Source organism: Ochlerotatus camptorhynchus, unplaced genomic scaffold (genome assembly GCF_037179485.1).
Source record: "Ochlerotatus camptorhynchus isolate MF236.1 unplaced genomic scaffold, CSIRO-AGI_Acam_v1.1 ptg000067l, whole genome shotgun sequence".
In the NCBI taxonomy this organism is placed as follows: domain Eukaryota; kingdom Metazoa; phylum Arthropoda; class Insecta; order Diptera; family Culicidae; genus Ochlerotatus; species Ochlerotatus camptorhynchus.
In genome coordinates, this window is record NW_027040557.1 from 3,403,738 (window position 1) to 3,426,189 (window position 22,452).

Below are 22,452 nucleotides of genomic sequence, written 5' to 3' on the forward strand. Positions count from 1 at the left end.
ACGATGATGGTAAAATGTCGACTCACATCTCGAAAATGCTTCCATCGTCGTGTGAACATAGCTGAATGTTTCTGTTTTTGTGTTGATAGTCAAAAAACGTCACCAACGCTCGAACGCAGTTTTTTTTTCCGGAGAAATCCGAAGACTGCGCTTCCAAAGTGCATGCCGAAAGAAAGATGGATTTTCTGCAAACAGTTTGCCGCATCTGCCAATCCCAGGAAAATCTATGCGATCTAACCAGCCAGGTGAACGAAAACGCTGCCGAAAAGTTGGCAGCTTTGACCACCATTCGGGTAAGTGCGCCTTCATCGGTTTGGTAGTCGTCATCGGAACGATAAAGATGTTTCCCGTTGTAACCTACAGATTCAACCGAACAATTCGCTACCACGGTGCATTTGTCTCGAGTGCATCGGTACGCTGAATGTGGCGTATGATTTCCTGCTACGGTGTGAAGCCGCGGAACAGAGATTGCAGGATGTGCTCCGGCGGGAAGCGGTGGAGCACCACGAGGAGAAGGATGAGGTAGAAACTACCGTGGAATATGTGATGGGAGTTGCGAACTTCCAAGACGATGACGAGGAGGAGGAGGAGGAAGAGGATGATGAGGACGTGACGATAGCCTTCGTTGAGGAAGAACCCGTAGACACGATGGAGGACGGACAGCTATTGTATGAACCGGTTTCGGTCAAGTATACGATCGAGGAATATTTGGAGGACGATGAGGAAGAAGATGAAATGAATCTGGAGGAGGATGATGATCAAAAGGATATAGTTTTGGAGGAAGCCGAAATTGCGCAACTGGCACAGCTGGGCGAGGAGAGGGATAATAAATTCTTCTGCGAAACTTGTGGATCGGGTTTCGAAAAGGCGACGGAACTCTATCAGCACGTCAAGAGCCACGGGAAGGCTCGATTCCAGTGCAAGGATTGCGATCGGTGGTTTTCACGGCGAGCTCATCTGCAGAGCCACGAGGTGATTCATACCGGAGAGCGGAACTTCCGCTGCCACAGTTGCCCGAATTCGTACAAAAGCAGTCGCAACTTGAGACGGCACGTGAAGAGTGCTCACCTCGGAGAAAAGCCGTTCGTGTGTGACCTCTGCGGGAAGGAGTTTTCCCAGAAGACGGTTCTGGAAGCGCACCACAGCACGCACGTCCAGGAGAGGAATTACTCCTGTGAGGTATGTCTGAAGCGATTCAAATCGAAAAAACTCCTAAAGCTGCACGTGATTCGGCATGTGAGAAGTTCGCAGCCGAAGCAGGAAACGGAACCGCTGGAGTGTGATGTTTGTCACAAGCTTTACTCGAGTAAGATGTCGCTAAGAAATCACAAACTGATGCACTCGGATGCTAAAATTATGTGCACGTTCTGTGGGAAGAACTTCAAGATCATGGCACATTTGAAAGTGCATCTGCGGAGCCACACCAAGGAGCAACCGTACGAATGCAACCAATGTCACAAAAAGTTTGGCTACGAAACTTCCCTGAAGACGCACCGGTTGGTTCACTCGGACGAGCGACCCTACAAGTGCGATCTGTGCGATGTGGCCTTCCGGCAGTTGAATCACTTGAAAGCTCACAAATTCCTGCACAGTGGAGAGAAGCCGTTTGAGTGCATGGTCTGCAAAAAGGCGTTTGCCTTGCGGGGGAACTTGACCATTCACATGAGAATTCACGACGGTCCAGTGACCAGTCCGTTCCAATGTCGGATTTGCGTGGGGAAGAAGCTGAACGATTCCAATGCTTTGAAACGACATCTGAAGGCCCATCCCAAGGCAAAGGTGGTAAAAACGGGAACCCTAACGGTCATCGTCGAGGAAGGCATGTCGGAGGAACAGGAATCTGGTGATGTAGCCGAACACGTCAAGGAAGAGGTAAGCAATGTTGATTCATTCTTGGAGGATGCTGCCAGTTGATATCAATAAATGCCCCAGTTTTCAATAATCCAAGTTTATTTAATGACTTAGAATGGCTCAAATGTCGCGCCTTCACTCGCACTATTTGGTATCTTCTGCCTTATCCTCAGCAGTCTCAGTCTTCTCCTTTTCCGCCTCGTCCTTCTTGCGCCCTCGACCGAACCATCCTTTGATTTTGTCCATCAGTTTTGGCTTGGCAGGTTCCTTGCTCTTGGCCACGATCCGCTTGGTGGAGATGTTGTGAATCGGTCCGAAAGCCAATGCCACCACCGTACAGGCCAAACATATCACATTGTACGGCATGCTGAAGTCCGGAATCGGCAGGGTCAGCAGCAGCGCTTCCGTTCTCAGCTGCAGAAAGTATCCGTTGGGTTGGGTGGCGTTGAAAGAATCCCGAAACAGGGAAGCCTCTCGCGGCAGGGACGTGTAGTTACGGGCCACCGGTAGCAGCACCGAGATGATCGACGGTTGCAGATAGTGACCGTGGCTGGCATCCGGTGGGTACTCTTGCCACTTGAGAAAGATGTAATCAAAATCGATCGACAGTTCGATGGTCGAACGGGTAGGAATGGTCAGCGCAATCTCCAAATGCGACGGTCGCTCTCGCTGTCGACCTGGAATGTACTTTACGGTGCGCGGTTCAATTCTCTGCTCTCCACGGTTGATCCGTAGGGTATGCAGATAAATCGGCACGAACCAGGGAATGTTTTCGAATATTATCAAATTCAAATCCGCCCAATGGGTGTTGGTTATTCTTGTGACAATTCGTCCCCGCTCCTGGCCAACACCGGAGATGAACCTTTTCGAGTAGATCGGTGGCAGCGGAGTTAGTGCAACTACATTCGTGTCCTTCTTATCCACTGCAGCGACGTTGAACATACGCTGCTTCCTCTCAAACTCCTTGACGTCATACTCATAGAGTACCGAATTAGCTCCCCCTCGAATGGAGTGAATAACATTCGTCGGCTTCTGAGTCATATCGTAGTCTTTATCAGTGACATCTACATAAACCTTACTGCTGCTGGCCAAAACGCATGCCCCTTCCATTCCCTGTCCGAAAAGCTTCCGAATGGACCAATCCTTCCCACCAAACAGCCGCTGATCCTGCACCAAGCTTACGCTCTGACGCACCTCGAGCTGAAACTGTTCACATTCTGCATCCGCGCAAAGCTTCCGCATATGAACCGCCAATGAATGATAGTTCCCTGAATACACATGGTCCGGCGTCAGCAACGAAACCAATCCTTCCCTCAGCTTACACGGCAGCAGCTTTTTCCACGGGGTCAAATTCTCCGTACACACGATCTCCCGAGGCAGTGCCGCATAACGAACCTTTGGTTCCCCCATCCCTTCAAATCGATGCGTCGTCGGTCTCAGCGAATACTCCGGCCGGAAGGTGTTCGTTTTGTCCACGAAACTCAACGAAGCGCAAAACAATCCAGATAGCGTTCCACATAGTTGCTTCCACTTGTGATCCACTTCATCGTCGTTGGCCGGTGGTTCGAACCATGCCCAAACCTCGGCACCTGGTCCGGCATCCACCACCGGGAAGCCCCAATTTTCGTAGCGCCAAATGCCGCTGGTGAAAGCCAAATGCAGTTCGCTCACGCCGTAGTGATGGAACAGCTCGACCAGGGAACGCGATACCAGGTGGGTGTGCAAAACTAGAATTGATTTCAAATAAAAATCTCATTCCATATTAAACAAAGAAGTTCTACTCACGACTATCATTCTGAGTCAACTCCCAGCGAGTAGTGAACTGGAAGTAGCTGTACACGAATCCATCGGGGAGTGGCTTGATCAGGAGTTCTTCGTCGAAAACGTCGTTGAACTGCTGCGACGGGCGAACCATGGCCAGCAACAGTAATGGCCCTAGAAAGTGGAGCATTTTCACGCCTATTTTCCTTCGCAGGTGTACCATCAGAATATAGAATAGTATTTCGGAAAAAATACGGGAAATAACAATCGAAATCGCCGAGCCGCACAAAAAAAAAAGTTGTTGATGATTGACAGTGAGAAATGTCACAACAAAAGTGCCTCCAAAGATAATAGTTCAGCCCCGGTTACCAACTGTTGCGTAAGTGGAGAGATGCGAACCATCAGCTCTCGCGGAACATTTGAAAAGGAACGAATTTTTCGCTGTGGATAGATTATTGTCATTACGGTAAGAAAAAAGTACCCAAAATTGAGTTCCTTTCACTCATCACGTGGCTTCCGTGGGGCTAGGTAAAATTAAGTTAAATAAGAAAACTCAATTTTGAGTAATCCTGAAGTTGACAAAAAACTAATAAAACGGAGCAGACTGGAACCGAACCATGGACGTTGAGATTACAGGGCCCGTGTGTTGACCACTCGTTTATCAACGCTTGTGAAAATGAAATGGTTAAAATCGCATAAGAGCAACCTCAATTAAAATAAACTTATATTTGAGTTTATTTATTTTTACTCAATAGTTGAGTAAATTTTAACCAACGCCGCTTTTCTGATTTACTCAACGGCGGACCTCAAATGATAGAACCCAACGTTGAGTTTTTTTTAACTTAATTTTGAGTATTTTTTTCTTGCCGTGTAGATTATCACGTCCGGTTGTGTTGGTACGATATGTGAGAGCGTGTTAGTGAAAATCCGAGGAAAATACATAGCAAATCACTGTCAAGCTCATTTTGACAGATCTAAGTTCATATATTTTTTAGGCTAGCCAGAGGAAAATAACAAACAAACGGTACATGGTAATGTCTATTGGACTATTCGGAAGGGCAAAGAAGTTCGACTGAACGGTTTAGCGGTAGACAATGACTAAATTTTTTTTTTTTTTTTTTTTTTTTTTTAAATGATCTTTATTTTAGTTTAACTTGGACGATTACCATATAAATTTTTACTAAGTGATTTAATTGCTTTCTTCATCTTTAAGTATGGGCAAAATTCAAAATTTGTTTTACAGAATTAGTCCTAGACTTAGTACACGGTCGACCACCTTGGTGGGATTGGTTTGTTTGTTTTTAGAATTTGAAGAGAAACTACTTAATACTACTATTGACAGCTTAAAACTAACCTACTCTACTATATACACTTAACCTACTACACAGCAAAAAAAGTTGTTGAATATTACATCGAAACTGCTGCAACCAGGTCAATCCATCGGTTGTGTAATATCACATTGTACGATGTACATCGATTTTGCGAACAAAATTACATCTATTGATGTAATATTGTATCTGCTTTTTGCTATTACATCAATATATCATACATCAGCTTGAATTACGTTGATCGATATTACATTTTTTTTTGCTGTGTATGTACAAATTGCTTATTAAAGCATGTTCAGAAAGATTGCATTTTTGAATAAATTTAGTTGTCATATCATCAATTTTGGAATCTACTTTGGGAATTTCTGCCTCTTGATGGAGGTCTGCTATTCTTGTGTCGAATGGACGATCTAGGATCATCCTCAACACTCTATTCTGTGCAACCTGGATTTTGTTCCTGTGGGTCTGAGCGCACGATTCCCACACCGGGGCGGCATAGAAGATCGCGGGGGCTATGATCTGTTTGTAAACAGCCAGTTTGTTTTGCCTTGAGAGGCGGGATCTGCGGCAAATGAGCGGATACAAACACCTAACCAAGGCGGAGCACTTAACTAGGGTTTTCTCTATGTGCGAGCGGAACAGGAGCTTCTCATCGAACAACATCCCGAGATAAGTAACATCAGTGGACCACTCGACCCTTGTACCATCCATCATTACGGTACAGGAGGGAGACGGTTTAAGTTTTAATGATTGTCTGTGAAGGAACATGATCGCTTGGGTTTTCGAGGCGTTGATTTTGATTTTCCACGTGGTGGCATAATCAGTAAAGGTGTCAAGGCATCGTTGGAGCTTGTTCGTAATTTCACGAGGCATCCTACCCTTGACGGCTATCGCGGTGTCATCTGCAAACAGAAAGAACACGCAACCGTCTCCTAGAGGAGGGATGTCCGACGTGTAGATGCTGTAAAGCAGTGGTCCCAGCAGACTCCCTTGCGGAACACCTGCTGGGATCGGAAATTGTCCCGAAAGGGAACTATTCAACGACACCCTGAACGACCTTTGCTGGAGATAGTTACGGGTGATTTTCACAAGGTATGGTGGAAAGTTGGAGTTACAAAGCTTGTATATAAGTCCGTCGTGCCAGACATTGTCAAACGCCTTTTCGACGTCTAACAAGGCCATGGCTGTGGACTTGGATACAGCTTTGTTACTCCGGATGTTATTCATCACCCGCACTAGCTGATGATTGGTGGAATGCCCCTTACGGAACCCGAACTGTTCCGGAAGAAGAATGTCATGTTCCTCCACAAACTTGTTTAGTCGGCTGAGGATCAATTTTTCGAACAGCTTGCTCAGCGCTGAGAGCAGGCTAAAGGGTGATACGGTCAAAATTTGGTCAATATCAACTTGACGTATTTCTTTCAATTTTGCATTTAAAAAACCTGAACACCCCTCATTTTGAAGGTGTGTGTGTGTAGAATGTTGCTCCTATTTTAATTTTGGAATTCACTCTTCAGTTGTCAAAATGCCGGCCAAGCAAGAAGAGCAGCGTATCAAAATTTTGCTCGCGCATCGCGAAAATCCGAGCTACTCGCACGCAAAGTTGGCAAAATCGCTAAAAGTTGCCAAATCAACCGTTACAAATGTAATTAAAGTGTTTGGGGAACGTTTGTCGACAGCCAGGAAGTCTGGATCGGGGGGAAATCGAAAACCGGAAGCCACTGAGACGACAAAGAGAGTTGCCGGTAGTTTCACGCGAAACCCTAACCTCTCTCTCCGAGATGCCGCAAATAAGCTGGGTGTATCGTCTACAACCGTGCATCGAGCCAAAAAACGAGCCGGACTATCGACTTACAAGAAGGTAGTGACTCCAAATCGCGATGATAAACAAAATACGACGGCCAACGCGCGATCCCGGAGGCTGTACACGACGATGCTGACGAAGTTTGACTGCGTGGTAATGGACGACGAAACCTACGTCAAAGCCGACTACAAGCAGCTTCCGGGACAGGAGTTTTATACGGCAAAAGGAAGGGGAAAGGTAGCAGATGTTTTCAAGCACATGAAACTGTCAAAGTTCGCAAAGAAATATCTGGTTTGGCAAGCCATCTGTACCTGTGGCTTGAAAAGCAGCATTTTCATAGCTTCCGGGACTGACAACCAAGAAATTTACGTGAAAGAGTGTTTGAATAAACGTCTGCTGCCTTTCCTAAAGAAACACGGTTGTTCCGTACTGTTTTGGCCGGATTTGGCATCTTGCCATTACGGTAAAAAGGCCATGGAGTGGTACGCCGCCAACAACGTGCAGGTGGTTCCCAAGGACAAGAACCCACCCAACACGCCAGAGCTCCGCCCAATTGAGAAATACTGGGCTATTGTCAAGCGGAACCTAAAGAAGACCAAAAAAAACTGCTAAGGGCGAGCAGCAGTTCAAGGCAAACTGGCTTTCTGCGGCGAAGAAGGTGGACAAGGTGGCTGTACAAAATCTGATGGCAGGGGTCAAGCGTAAGGCCCGGCAATTCGGATTTGGAAAAGCGGAAGCCTAACTGAATATTTTTCCTGAATTTTATACTAATTGAACTTGAAAAAGAAATTTAATTTGATTTTTTAAATAAACGATTTCACCGATTTACACGCGTTTTCCCTTGACCAAATTTTGACCGTATCACCCTTTAATCGGTCTGTAGCTTGACGGTAGTGAAGGGTCTTTCCCAGGTTTGCGGATCGGGATGATTTTTGCCACCTTCCAGATGCTTGGAAAGTAGTGCAGCTCCAAGCATCTGTTGAGGATGGCAGCCAGCAGCGAGTGCACCCTCGCACTGAGATTTTTCAACTCTAGGTTGAATATTCCGTCAAACCCGGGAGCCTTCATGTTCGTACTGTGTTTCAGCGCTGAGCAAATTTGTTCCTCTGTAATCCGTTCTTCTGGAGGGACGGCACAAGGGGAGGCATCTAACGTCTGGACGCACTGCACAACCTGGTTCTCGAGTGGACTTGGGATTGTAGAGCCAAGCAAATGCGACTGGGCAATGTGCTCCCCAATTGCATTGGCCTTCTCTTCGTTGGTGATAAGCCGTTCGTCATTGACTCTAAGTGGTGGAATGGGCTTGGGGTGAGACTTCAGCACCTTGGCAACCTTCCAGAATGGTCTGGAACGGTCGTCCAGGTTCTGAACGAGCCGCCCGAAACTCTCGTTCCGGATTGAGACCATTCTGGAAGCGATCTGCCGATTCAGATCGACCATTTCGTATTTACGCTGCAGATCCCCAGTCCGCTGAAACTGGCGTCTACGAACATTTCTGAGCCGAATCAAGAGTTTGGTGTGGGAATCAATTGCTTGAAACTTACCCCTCACAGGAACTCGTCGAACGCACTCTTCGTCAGCCACGGATATGGCTTGATGGAGACCCTCCAGGGCCCGGTCGATGTCATCCACTGTGTCGAGCGGTGGGTTGTCGTCGATGTGGCGGTCGACCACGCGTCGAAACTGGACCCAGTTGACTCGATGGTAGTCCTTCCGCTGGCACGGTGCAGGGGCCACGTTGTAGCCCAGCTCGGTCAGCACCGGTTGGTGGTCCGAACTCAGGTCGTTGACGGCAACCGGCTTGGCTAATCTGGTGTTTGCCAAGAACAGGTCCAGCGTCGATGGGTTGCCCGTCGGTGATGTGAAGGTTGGTTCGTCCGGAAACCAGACGGAATAGAGACCATGCTGGGAATGGTCAAATAGCAGGCGGCCGTTCTGGTTCTGCTGGTAGTTCCGCCAGGCCTCGTGCCGGGCGTTCAGGTCCCCTCCGATTACAAAGCGGGCATTGGTGTGGGTTATGATGGCAAGGTCGTTCTTGAACTGCTGTGCTGTACCATTGCTAACGGTACATTGCCGGGGGCAGTAGACAACGATGAACCGGACGTTTCCGGTCGATGTTTCCACCTCAACGCCGACGGCCTCGATGATGGAAGTGCGGTAGTGGGGTAGGGTGCAGTACTTGATGCCTTTCTTGATGATGACCGCGACACCGCCCCCCCTGGAGCTGGTGCGATCAAGCCGGACAATGCTGTGGTCGGGCAGCCAGAAGCTGTCACCGGTCTTGAGGTGGGTCTCGGTGAGAAGGCCCACGTCGATGTCGTGCTTGCGGAGGAAGTCTGCAAGCTCAATGTTTTTCGCCCCTACGGAGCGAGCGTTCCAGTTGGCGATCTTTATGGGTTCACGGTCCATAATTAGCGACGATGATGATGGCCTGGGCCAACAGTGTGACGATCTCATCCGTTGACAGCGGAGAATCGTCTGTAGCTTCACCGGTTGTACCGGCCAATCCCGGAGCAGGGGGATCCGTCGATGGGCCGGAGGCTTGACCGGGTACTGCAGCGGCAGCCAACTGTTGGTTGAGCGGGAGCGGCGGCAACACTGGAATTGGCCGTGATTGGACCGGTGATAACGGAGGAAAGTTCTGCGCGTTGTTTTCTGGAACCTTCTTGCGACCGGGCTGGCTGTTGGACGAGGCCTTCTTCCGGATCTCGGCGTATTCGGCCCGCTTCGGACAGGCCTTACTCGTGGCCTTGTGGGCGGCACCGCAGTTGGCGCATGTGGGAGTGGCTTCCTCGATGCTGTCGCAGTTGTCGATCTTGTGGTTTTTGCCGCATTTGATGCAGCGGCTGGCCATGCGGCAATTCCTGGTGCCGTGCCCGAACAATAGGCAGTTCGAGCACTGAGTGACGCCACGGTGGGTGAGTTTATACCGCTTCCACTTCACTACGATGTGGAACAGTGTGCGTGTCGTCTGGAGATCCTTCACGGTTGTGGAGTTCTTCTCCAGATGGACCAGGTAGAGCTGGTCACGATACTTGATGGCCTTGCTGCGGGTCATCTTGTGGACTTCGACCGGCTTGAGGCCGTTCGCCTTAATCTCGTCCATTAAGGTGGTGGTGTCCATGTCGTGGAGCCCGCGCAGCACCACTTTCAGCGGCTTGGTGGCCTCGATGTCGTGGGAGAAGTACTCCAGCTTCATTCTGTCCAAGAGGGCCTGAACTGCGTTGAAGTGTTTTTCGGCCGGGACCATCAGTTTGTAGCCTTCCGTGCACCGTTGAATGGTGCAGCGAAGGCCCTGCTTAATGTAGAAATCCAGCTGCTCCCATAGCCCGGGAGGGAAGCCCTTCACATAGAAGGGTGGCAACTTAACTTTTTTCGGCACCGTCTCAGGGTCCGACTGTGGCTGGGCTCCGTTCTGCAGGGCGGAGAACGGATTGTTGCTCAGCAGCTTTTTTGCTGCTGATACGGTGGCGCTGCTGTCTTCAGGCCTGGGTCGTTTAGTTCCGGGAGGCCCCGGCTGCGGGTCCGCAACGCCTGTCGGGATGGGCAATGGGGTTTTCTTCTGCTTCTTCTGGGCTGGCTCGGTGGTCGCGCCGTCTCCTGGGAGAGTCTGTTTTCCCGGTAAACCGGCACTCGCGTTACCGCGCGATTTCTTACCCATGGCTGGGTCAGCGAGAGCGTCACTACACAACGCGGAGCTAATTCGACTTGCGAACGAACGAACGAAACTAGAGAGAATTCAAATCGACTGAACTGCTCAACAGTCTGGCAGCGAATGTTAAAACTTTCTTTATTACAGGTATCACTTATATACTAGAACAGGGAATCACTGGTTGCTTCGATTCGGATACTCTAACACTCCTCCTCGACATCGAATGCTAGAATTCCTGTCGCTTCTCGCAGTTTATCCAACTTCACACTGGTTAACGGCTTCGTCATCATGTCTGCCAACATGTCTTCTGTGGGGCAGTACAGCAAACTAATGATGTTCTTGTTCTTCAGATCCTTGACGAAACAGTACTTCGTATCCACGTGTTTCGATCGCTGATCCACTTTCTCGTTCTCTACCTGCCGAATGCAGCTTTGATTGTCCTCACGTATGCAGATGGGATGATTGACTTGCTTCCCTAGGTCCTTCAGCAATTTCAGCAACCATTGCACTTCCTGACAAGCCTCAGCCAGGGCGATGAATTCAGACCTTGGCGTTCTTCGTTTCGCGAATCAGCATGTGTTGTTGGTCTTCGACAAGCAGCGCAATCGTCGCTCTTGCCTTCCGGTCACCGGATTTCCAGCCTTCCGTCACCGGTTCTGGAGCCGCGTCTTCGATGTACCGCCACAGGTCCTCCCTGGTCAGCAGCATCTCCGCCTTGAACTTCCAAACCGAATAGTTGGAATTGTTCAGTTTAACAACCGACACTTTGTTGCCTTCCATGGAACTTCCAGAATTTTCACACTGAAGTGAAAAAAAATCTTCAAACAAATTCAAACGTTGCTATGCGACGGTTGTCCTGGGCCCATAACCTATTGGACTATTCGGAAGGGCAAAGAAGTTCGACTGAACGGTTTAGCGGTAGACAAATGACTAAAATTTTCTTTATTACAGGTATCACTTATATACTAGAACAGGGAATCACTGGTTGCTTCGATTCGGATACTCTAACAATGTCCCGGGCCCGCTACCCGCATAAACGCGAACCATCACATGACCTTACCGATAATGGTTATAAATTGTTTATAATCCCTGCTAAACTTCAACTGAAATGGTTATGGAACTTTACATGAACGTTTGTGTGATAAAGTTTTAACCTTATGTATTATGGTTTTTTGGAAGCGGACCTTACAAATAATGGGTTGTTAAGAACCATTACCATTCCAAATTCTTGTTTTCTCCATACATTTTCGGAAAAAGAACTATATTAGAACGGTTTTACTTATGGTTTGAGAACATTAATGGTTATGGTTATGGTAGTCAGTAAGGTCCATTAATGGTTTTGTATTATCGCTCAACTTTACTTGTATTATCGCTCAATATTTCAATATATCGTGAATTGGTAATCAGTAATTTACAGGCAACCAATTCGCGATATATTCCACATAAAGTTGATCGATGTTACAAAACCATTCATGGACCTTACTGGCTACCATAACCATTACCATTAATGTTCTCAAACCATAAGTTAAAAGGTTTTAGTATAGTTTTCTTTCCGAAAATGTATGGAGAAAACAAGAATTTTGAATGTTAATGGTTCTTAACAACCCATTATTTGTAAGGTCCACTTCCAAAAAGCTATAATACTTAAGGTTAAAACTTTATCATTAAACGTTCATGTAAAGTTCCATAACCATTTCAGTTGAAGTTTAGCAGGGATTATAAACAATTTATAACCATTATCGGTAAGGTCAATTTATGGTTCGCGCTTATGTGGGTAGTGTGCGTGCGCTAAACGTCTATAGCTGATAGTAATTAACTGTAAAAAAATACCGACCAGGGAAGCCTTGATTAAGTGTGCAGTTAGCATAGCATAGCATAAACCAGGTTGCACAATGTCGTAGGTGGTACGAGCTCCAAACCAACAATCAATACGAAGCTACCGATTAAATTGGCTCACTACTTGACTAGCCTATTGGTCTCAAGCAAACGATTAACGTACCCCATTCTACTATTACACAATGTTTGCTTTGATTCGCTATGAATGTTTGACATATAAAATGAGGAGTTAGTGGATTTTCCTATGTTTCGAGGGGTGAATCGATTAGCTTGGGACCGAAGAGAGTACCAGAGCTGAGCCAAAAAGTTTAGCAAGTTATTTCGGTACTTTCTAGTCTTAGAGCTTCCTCTATGTCCAAACTGTTGTTAAGAAGGAGACCCACCTCCATCCGTTACTGTTAGATAGTAATTTGCGATTAATTACTACCTCTTACATAAAGGATGTCTCTCCCTCCAACAGACCAGAGCTCCCTTTTTTATGGCACACTAATCCATATTAGAGACCAGAGCTGTCCTGGCCACGTCCTTGCATCTGGTGGGGAAAGGGTAGGAATGTTAGTCCGACACTTACTTAAAAGAGATGCAGAGAAATTTACGACCCCTCATAAGTGTCACGGGAAGGGTGGATTTTTGTTAGTAGGGAGGGTAAGCCATAGGATACGCCCAGCCGGCGTTGCTGGCAATGGTTATATCAAGCATTTAATAAATAGAAGCTGTAAGTAGTTTATCGGTCCGTTGTTGCTGCCCATTACCTAAATATATTATTCAAAACAGTCTTCAGATTTTGGAATAAAGAAACGTTATCAGCTCGATCCTGTTGCTCCTTTGCGCATCCTAAACATATGCACAATGCATTCTGATCGATAGGAGGTTCTCATGTGTAAGAGGTTATTAATAGTATGTGGAATCGTAGATTAGAATGAAGATTCGTCCTTGGCCTAACTTTCACTGTCTGGCAGTGGCATTATGGATAAAATCTGCCTGCAATCATTTCTTATGAATGCAAGAAGCTTGAACTCGGTCTTAGAAGGTGACAGCTCTACCGCAGCTACAATAGTCCATTTCAAGAACGCAAGCATTCCGAAGCTATTTCTACACATGATATAAACCCCGCTCCAATAAATTATCGATGCAAATATACACAATTGATAATGTACTGAAACTTTCAATCAAGCAGTAGTACAATACTTGATTGACGTGTATTTAGTAAGTGTTGAAATGATCATCGAAGGAGGAACGAAAAGGTAAATAAACTTAGCTGAGCGTAACTACGCGTAGGTTAGAACAGTCGGCACTACATGCAACGGATAAGAATTTGAAAATTTTCACTTAATGCACTTCTGTACTTTCAAATTAAAACTTTTAAAAAATGAAATTGCAAATTTATAACATTTTCACCAGAACGAAAACGACGCAGCAAAACAAAAACACGTCATTTTCGGCCTACTTCGATCTCCCGTGATTAAGTGTGCAGTTTGGTAAAAAAATAAAAAATAAATAACTTATTAGCAATTTAAATAGAAGATCGATGAAGAGAATCGATCATAGCAGTTAGGCCCTTATGCAGGCTCACTGTCAATATATTTATCGAAATCAAAGAAACTTAAAAGTAAAGAATTAGCGACAAAAATCTTTATTTTTGTGTAAAGAACTTTTAAGAAGCTTCACGAATGGTTGGTCGGGTTGTGGCTTGCTCTGGAATTAAATGGACTCCACACGATTGATTTTATTACTTTTATTGTCAATACATTCTTTATTGACGTCAATACATCGATATTGAAAATATTTATGTAGTCACATCTAGAAATACTCAGAGGGAGAGATGGGTGGAGAGAATGTTTTGAGCCAAATGAACTTTCAAAATCTGAGCCAATCGAAAATTCCAATATGATTTTTTCCCGAGGATTTCTTATTCTTACTAGAATATATTTGAGAGTGTTGCAATCGAACAGAAATTCAATCACTTTCATGTTTTGTGTGCTTCTCAAATTCAACTAGTTATTGGAACCAAAAACAATATTCTAACTCTATTGATTAATTGAAAGAAATGTGCAAAATATTGCGATGCAATCAATTATTATTTTGCACGTAAATCGAATCAAAAATAAAAGTCATTTGAAATGCTAGCTTCTAGCAAGGGTTGCAATATAATTTAGGAACAAATCCCTGCTGCCGAATTGTATTTTGTTTTCTCCGCCTATCTCTCCCTCTGAGTATTTCTAGTCACATCATCAATATTATTGCCAATAATTCCCCTTCGCATCAATATATTGGTACGTGTGGGGTTCGCTTTTAAAGCATTTTTTTTTTTCATTTCGAAGAGCAGTTAATTTTTCCAGTGTGTGGAACGTATGTTAGCCATCAATGTGTTTCAAGCGGTACACAGGCGCCTGTGAGTTTGCAGCGGTACTATCTAGGCGCGAAAAGCCGAATCAAAATAGTCAACAAACAGCATAGCATTGGAAAATAATCGATCATAAAACAGTGCCTAACATCAAAAATTATTATAGTTTGCAATCAACGCCGATCTAAAATGGAAAGCACGGTAAAAGCGCTGAGCGAGCACTTTCCCTGCCGTGAGAAACTAATCCGACAGCTGTACCGCTTCTACGGAGCAGGTGACCCATTTCCACCGGCGATTTACCTATTCGGACACACATCCACCGGCAAAAGTTCAATTCTGAGGGAGTTTCTTCCGCACCTGGGGGTCACCAAGTACGCGTTTCTTAATGCCATCGAGTGCTACACGAATAAGATACTGTTTGAAACGATTATCAACCGGTTGGAAGGTCACATGCCTAGTGCGGACAATGGATTCGCTTCTCTGGTGAGTGCGGACTGTATGCGGGATTTCGTCGGACAGTTGCAACGGATGGACGGTGAATGTGGGTACGTGATTGTTCTGGAGAATGCCGAACGGGTGCGGGATATGGATCACAATGTGCTACCGATGTTGTTACGACTGCCAGAGGTTAGCGGGTTGAACATTTCGGTAGTGCTGGTCTCGGATTTGCCCTTCGAGAAGTACTTTATCAGGACGGGATTGTCGCCGGTGATCAAGGTGTTCGTGCCGGAATACAGCAAAAAGGATATTGTAGTGATAATGATGGAGGGTTTCGAGAAGGTGCGGGAGGAGTTGAGAGTGAACTTGGAGTTGATGGTTGATGGGTGAGGGATATAGATGTGTTTGGCATTGAGCTGCTCTAATGATGGATTGTTGAATTTCAGATCTGCGAAACAAGCAGCGTTGTCCGAGGAAGAAATCGAAAAGCGAGTCAAAGTACTATTGGACCTGACGTCCGGATTTTATGAAAATTACCTGAACATCTTCCTGAACGTATTCTTCAAGGTGTGTCGCGATCTCAAGGAACTGCAGCTGGTATCGTTTGAGTGTTTCCAAAAATACTGTGAGCCTGTGCTGGATGGATCAATTGCCCCGGACGATGTAACCAAACTATGGCGGCACATTTCCAAAACGATGAAGCTTTCCCTCAGTACGATCTACATGCGGATGGGGAACATCAATAAGGAACTGCTTCGTCCAACATCGGAATCGGCGGAATCACTCGAGCAGGTACAAATCATGAAGCGGCTCGCCCAAAACCTAGAACTCCCATTCTATGCCAAGTACCTTCTGATAGCCGCGTACCTGGCCAGTCACAACGCAGCCAAGGAGGACAAGCGGTTGTTCATGAAGAATCATGGCAAGCAGAAGAAACGGCTTCAGTCGGTTAATGCGAAGGCGAAGGTTTCGGAGAAGATGGCCACCCAGCTGGGACCGAAGTCATTCACCATCGATCGACTGCTGGCAATCTTCTACGCTATTTTGGATGAAAAGGTTGGGCTTACCTGTAATCTGTTGGCGCAGATATCGACGCTAATCCATTTGAAGTTTTTGATATTTGCTTCCGGTGAGGGAACCATCATGGACGGGAGTGCCCGATTACAGTGCACCATCGGAATGGACTTTATCACGCACATCGGCAAAATGGTCGGATTCAACGTGCGGCAGTATTTGTGTGATTTCTTTTAGTCTATATCGATTGAATAAAGGCGCGTGTGTGCTTTCCACTAACTGGTTATAATCTTCAATAAATAATCCGGTAAATCGGAAATGTGGATCGTTTCACTGATGGTCGTATCCCGGGAGCGAAGCTGAAACAGACCGTTCTGGAGACTTTGCTCTTGCAGAAGCAAGCTGTAGGGAACTGCTATGGAATCCAGGTGCCTCAATTGCTTGTTCAATGACCGTTCGCTGCTTCCGTTCTGGGAGGAACAGTCCAAGACGGTGATGTTTGCTTTCCTCAAAACATTGCTAAGGTGTTTGGCCAGATCTCGCAGCTCTTCCAGTTGAGATGGGTCTGCTGGTAAGATAGGGCGAAATTAACTAAAGGCAATTTAAATCATTTGGAAATCTACTCACCTTCAGACAGACATATGATCCCACACTTGTACGGTGCCAGCTTCCGATGGATTCGCACACTGCTGGTTCCAGAATTCTCGAACGCATCCAAAATAACCTCCAACGTGGCCAGTTCCACACACTGCCTAACCCGCAGAACATTGGGTGTAATTTTTCTGCTAGATTTTCCGATTTTCACCTGAAAATCACCCATTTCTTCACGCATCACACTTCCGGGTATCAACTCCAGCTGTTCCAGTGCCACTTCTTCCCCGGCAAATCGAGCTTTGATAGCCACCGATTGCACTTTACTTTCCGCATCCTGGCGAAGATCGGAAATGAAATACCGGCCGGGATCGCAAGCGAACCGCATCCACCAGATCTTCCGCTGACGTTGAGCTTTGTACATGAACTCCATGCTCATCGTTGGATTCACAAAGTATGAACACGACAGCAATGATCCTCCTTCCAAATGGAAACCATAGTTTTCGTAGAGACTAACAGTTCTATCCTCAAAAAGTTCCTCAACGGTGATTCCAAAGGGAAGATCCGTTGCAAAAGTGTCCTGCACGAATCGAAGATTTTTCTCCAGCGAAATTCCAGAGCTTCCCTCATACACAGCCATTCCCGGTTCTCCACGACGGAACTCCTCTTTCAAGTTATTCCTCAGCATCCTTCCAATTGGCGTCAACGCGAATCCACCCAAAATTCCATCTCTCAACTCTAAATCTAAGAATTTACTACCTTTACAAGCTTCCAGTAACTGTCGGAAACTCAGTCCCAACCCCCCGGCCATCAACCTTGCCATCTTACTGTTTGTGCTTGCCACTGGAATCTTGCTCCAGTGGGATATTACCCGGAGGGGCTACAAAATATTCCTCCTCGGTAACGCACGCGTTCGCTAGCACATCCTCCTGAATGTTCCCATCCGACACGACGTCCTCCCGCAATGTTAGCTTCTGCTTCTCAAGAACCGTGTACAGTGGTTCCACTCCTTCAGTGTCAATGGTGAGGATACGTGATGCGAATTCGATCGAATCTTCCAGCGTTTTGTGGGCTTCCCTGTTTTGAACATTCTGTATTCATATCACCGTCCGGTTTGGATAAAAATAGCCTATTTGTACTTACTTGCTATCCAGGTCCACCAAGGATAATCGTTCCAACAGTTGAACCGTCTGGTCGTCCACCGCAATTCGTGCCGGTTGATTCAACCGCTGCTGTCTGTCGATGTCGGAAATGTGCGGTATCTGGGGAACTTTGGTCGGGTGCCGGAGGAGCTTCACGTTCAAACTACTTCGACTTGCTCGTTCATCAGCGGCCGCCGCGGCTTCCGGTTTTGCTGAAGAGGAAAACGACAACCGTGCTAGTGTCGACCTAGTGGCAAACAGTCCCCGGCGTGATCGGATCAGGATTCTCAACATGACACACTACTGCCTTGTGATGAACAGTATATACTGAAAAACAGAATAATAATTAATTGCACGTGAAGTATTGAAATTTATGCTGTTGCATCACTTATGCTTTGCGCATGATGCTTTGTTTATGTTTTGAACATATTTATCGAAAGGGTGTGTGCGTCGTGCATGTGGTTTAAGAGATGCTAGCCGTTATTGTATAATAAATACGCCAAGATGTTAAACTCAGGTGCTATTAAATCATAAGTTTCGAAATAGTTGTAAACATCTGAGTGGTGCGGAGAAACACGAAATGGTTGTCAAAAAGAATCCAACTGGTGCTGTCAAAAAGAATCCAACGATCTAGAGCTGCTAAAAGTGATACTTTTCTCATACAATCCCCGTCGGCAGAGAAAGTATCGTGGTCAATGTTGAAAATATTGTCATTTCGGCATTTTTTTACTAATATTCTTCAACAAAAAACTTGCTCAAATACTCGGATGTAAACAATGTAACGAACGGACGAACCTGCACGAACTGCTGAAGGAAGAATGCAAACAAACTTTATAAGAGTCATGTGGGTAGGTGCACTCCCAACACCATGTACACGTTATTTATGGAGCAAAGGGTGAACTTTCGACAGCATGTATATGCAAATTGTGAGCAGTGCATTAGCAAAACAATTTGTGATATCGGAAAATTTTCAAGTTGTTTCCTGCTGACTTGCAAAACAAAAACGGCTGTGTTCGCAGTACCCAGGTAAACATTAGAAATACTCACACGGATAGAAATCTCCTTATACCTTTTGGCAAATTTCCATTGCTGATTATTCATAAAATGTATAAGTCAACTAATAAGCAGACGCCTTGCAAAAAGTTAATAAAGATCATGTGTCAAATGAAATGTATAAGCCGTCACACATACCTTTTATGCATTCTAATAGGACCTATGTGGTTTGTCTTATGGAATGTATAAGGCTGATGCTTTGGCAAAAATGTATAAGTGAAACACATGAATTAAATCAGTGCTAACATTTGAAAACGGCACAAAAGCCATTTGTAAACAAATGGTTTGTGGGCCCTTTACTCACTACTTGAAGTACACCCACGCGACACAACAGCAACATCGGGTAGGGGAAATTTTCCCCTTCCTGACGATGCTGTTGGTTTGCGTGGGCGTTCTTCGGGAAGCGAGTAAAGGGCCCACAAACCATTTGTTTACAAATGGCTTTTGCGCCGTTTTCAAATGTTAGCACTGAAATAATTGATTTTCGTTTCGTGCAGAGGGAGAGATAGGCGGAAAAAAACAAAATACAATTTAGCAGCAGGGATTGGTTCCTAAATTATCTTGTAACCCTTGCTAGAAGCTAGCATTTCAAATGACTTTTATTTTTGATTCGATTTACGTGCAAAATAATAATTGATTGCATCGCAATATTTTGCACATTTCTTGGTGCCATTCATTAACCAACGAAGATCAATTAATCAATAGAGTTAGAATATTGTTTTTGGTTCCAAAAACTAGTTGAATTTGAGAAACACACAAAACATAGAGGTGATTGAATTTCTGTTTGATTGCAATACCACCGACAAACCGACATGACACTTAATTTTGACTAATGCCCGAAAATCGTAAACGGCCGATTTGAATGTGCAGTGATCCGAACTGTCAAATCCATAGGACTTTTTGATCTAGATAAAAATAATTTGTCCAGAATAGATCATACACGAACCAATTCATAACTTTTGCATGGGGTTCATAGTTTAGCTTAATATTTCCCGTGAACACGGAGCCAGAAGTAAGTAGTGTGCTTTGGTCAGAAATTTTATTGTTTTTGCTATGGTAATTCATGTCGGTTTGTCGGTGGCAATACTCTCAAATTTATTCTAGTAAGAATAAGAAATCCTCGGGGAAATTCTAATTGGAATGTTCGATAGGCTCAGATTTTGAAAGTTCATTTGGCTCAAAACATTCTCTCCGCCCATCTCTCCCTCTGAGTATTTCGAGTAAACATAATCGAACAGGTGCTGTCAGAAACAATCCAAAGATCCAGGAGCCGTTTGGCGTAGCTCGAAACGATTGTTTTATACGTTCGTGAAATGATTATCATTGATGCTGTAATTGTGGGAGTGTACATCATACTCTACCGTAAACATAGCTGCTACACGGATAAAAATCTCTTTATACTTTTTGGCAAATTTCTATTGCTGATTATTCAAAAAATGTATAAGTCAAATAAGCAGACGCCATGCAAAAAGTTAATAAAGATTATGTGTCAAATAAAATGTATAAGCGGCCACACATACCTTTTATGCATTATTCTTATAGGACCTATGTGGTTTTTCTTATGGAATATACACACCAAATTTAAATCACTGAACATCAGCAAAATTTTGCTGATTTTACACTTGATGAAAGATCAGCAAACGTTCCAGAAAAAATAATGCTGCTGAATTTTTCAGCAATTGACCATTTTATTCGAGCACTTAAAATGACGTTTACTACCACTCGAACTTTGAAATAAAACATTATTTTGAGATTTTTTCTTCTAGAACCTCGAGAAAAGTAGCCAACATTTGTGCGTTTCATAAAAAAATTGAAATTAGTTGTTCCAGTTTTGTGAAATCGCTGGTAGAAAGTCACGCCAAAACTGCTTGACAAAGTGGTCAATTCCAACTTCTGTCAAAATGACAACCTTTTACTGAAAATCAGCAATATTTCTTTACTGATCTTTCAGCAATTAAAAATTTTGACATTTGGCAGCATTTTGCTGATTAAACAATTAAATTCAGTAAATCGAATTTTTTTTTCACTATATGAGCTTCCAGCTTCTGTAAATATACGAATAATAATGATAAAATCGCAAGACTCCTTTCCAAGTATCGTTTATTAAATATAACCAGTGTCCGAGCCAGAGTCCTTACCTACATAATTTTATCCATTTGTAGTTTTTTTTAGCTCTTCCTCCTCCTGCGGTTTGAATGGTGCTGTACGAATGTAACAATACTTGCGACTGTGATGCTAACAGTTTGACAGCGTGTTGTTTTTCAATAAAGCATTGGATTGCTGGTCATGCTCCACACTGTTAGAAAAAAGTACCCAAAATTAAGTTCTTTTCACTCATCTCGGCACTATAGTGCAGGAACCCAAAAGTAGGTAAAGCGGGTCAAAGTAATTTTCATTTACTTGTGTGCAGTTCGTATGGAATTTTCCACTGGCTTTTTAACCAAAAGTAAGTTAGTTGTACCCAACAGTAGGTAAATATGATTATACTCAACGTTGGGTTCCCACACTTTACTACCCCTGTTGGGTGGTTTTGCTCCTCCGTTTTTGACAACATTAGAAGGAGAAAAGGAGACAAACTAGTCAATAGTAGGTAAAAGTGAACTTTCCGTTGGGTACTTTTTTCTTACCGTGCAGCAATTCGTTTTACTGATATTGAAAACTTAAATTTGGTGTGTACACAGACAAACAGACATAACACACATAAGTTGTTCATCGAACAAGCAATTAACGGTCTACTGCCACCTGTGGCGTGCATAGTCAATTCCCGTGCGTTTGACGTTTACACACTACCGCCATCTGTTCAGCGTACTACCCACCACAGTGTACTCAACAGATGGCGGTAATGTTTTAGCGACGATGTTTTACAATGAGAAATATTAAATGTGTTATGTCTGTTTGTCTGTGGTGTGTATAAGCATAGAGGTCAGGGGGAACGACACTCATTCAGATGCATTCTATTTTACCATGCTTGCCTGTAAAAATAATGTAATTGAAGAGAGTTTTTTGAATTTGTCATCTTGACGAAAATTGAGTAAGGATAAAAAAAAATATATGGGATTCCTAATGGGATTGCATTGAATGCGAGGGTGCTTTAAATTGTCATGGGGATGCGTGCAACTGAAATGAAACAGTACGAAAGGAAAACATCGAAGTAGCCATTTTAGTCAATACTCAGTGAAAAATAATGTTTGGATGGTGACAGCTGGACTATAAAAGCCCTCTACTATTGATACTATTGAATTTTTGAAAGCCAGCAGAAGCGGCAACAGCTGCAGGAATAGCAGCATCGCGGATTCGTGTAGCCGTTACCGAGGCTGGATACCTCGGTCCGGTCTCGATAGTGTGATCTTCACAACCGATTTGCAATTCTCGAGAAATAAACTTAAAAATTCTACCCTGAATTTGAACTCACAAAAGTGACTTGGAGTGAAAGTCTAAAATCTCTTAGAGCGCTTTCTAAAACTACCTTTAAGGTGGTTCCTTGTAGAGTCCACAAATGGCCGCCACGTAGACTATACATGCACTTCCATCTCGAATTTTCTATTACACAAATCTCGGGAATCAGTGCCCCATTTCATTTGAAATTGCTACTTCATGTATGCTGAAGTGCAGCAAACGTAGAGTAACAATTTAAATGT

General features: G+C 44.6%; 5 protein-coding genes across 6 annotated transcripts; 2 read left to right on the forward strand and 3 right to left on the reverse strand.

The window, feature by feature from the left end:
• Positions 1–145: 145 nt before the first annotated feature.
• LOC135697111 (zinc finger protein OZF-like) lies at positions 146–1,914 on the forward strand. The gene is made up of 2 exons (XM_065216698.1): positions 146–293; positions 364–1,914. Exons 1-2 carry the CDS (start codon positions 177–179, stop codon positions 1,912–1,914), a joined length of 1,668 nt encoding a protein of 555 aa, XP_065072770.1. The 5' UTR covers positions 146–176.
• A 27-nt stretch (positions 1,915–1,941) lies between these two features.
• On the reverse strand, positions 1,942–3,852 carry LOC135697129 (GPI transamidase component PIG-T-like). The gene is made up of 2 exons (XM_065216714.1): positions 3,637–3,852; positions 1,942–3,578 (listed from the first exon to the last, which is right to left on the reverse strand). The coding sequence occupies exons 1-2, from the start codon at positions 3,833–3,835 to the stop codon at positions 1,996–1,998; spliced, it is 1,782 nt and encodes a 593-aa protein (XP_065072786.1). The 5' UTR covers positions 3,836–3,852; the 3' UTR covers positions 1,942–1,995.
• A 10,857-nt stretch (positions 3,853–14,709) lies between these two features.
• Positions 14,710–16,308, forward strand: LOC135697130 (origin recognition complex subunit 5-like). The gene is made up of 2 exons (XM_065216716.1): positions 14,710–15,400; positions 15,461–16,308. Exons 1-2 carry the CDS (start codon positions 14,766–14,768, stop codon positions 16,263–16,265), a joined length of 1,440 nt encoding a protein of 479 aa, XP_065072788.1. The 5' UTR covers positions 14,710–14,765; the 3' UTR covers positions 16,266–16,308.
• LOC135697131 (DNA polymerase subunit gamma-2, mitochondrial-like) lies at positions 16,295–17,442 on the reverse strand. Of its 2 annotated transcripts, none has more exons than XM_065216718.1 (2): positions 16,656–17,442; positions 16,295–16,593 (listed from the first exon to the last, which is right to left on the reverse strand). In XM_065216718.1, exons 1-2 carry the CDS (start codon positions 17,440–17,442, stop codon positions 16,304–16,306), a joined length of 1,077 nt encoding a protein of 358 aa, XP_065072790.1. In that variant the 3' UTR covers positions 16,295–16,303. The 2 variants fall into 2 exon arrangements, with proteins under 2 accessions (XP_065072790.1, XP_065072789.1); XM_065216717.1 differs by having other exon boundaries at positions 16,295–16,596.
• A 1-nt stretch (position 17,443) lies between these two features.
• Positions 17,444–18,086, reverse strand: LOC135697132 (glutamyl-tRNA(Gln) amidotransferase subunit C, mitochondrial-like). Its single transcript, XM_065216719.1, has 2 exons — positions 17,763–18,086; positions 17,444–17,696 (listed from the first exon to the last, which is right to left on the reverse strand). The coding sequence occupies exons 1-2, from the start codon at positions 18,053–18,055 to the stop codon at positions 17,444–17,446; spliced, it is 546 nt and encodes a 181-aa protein (XP_065072791.1). The 5' UTR covers positions 18,056–18,086.
• Positions 18,087–22,452: the final 4,366 nt, after the last annotated feature.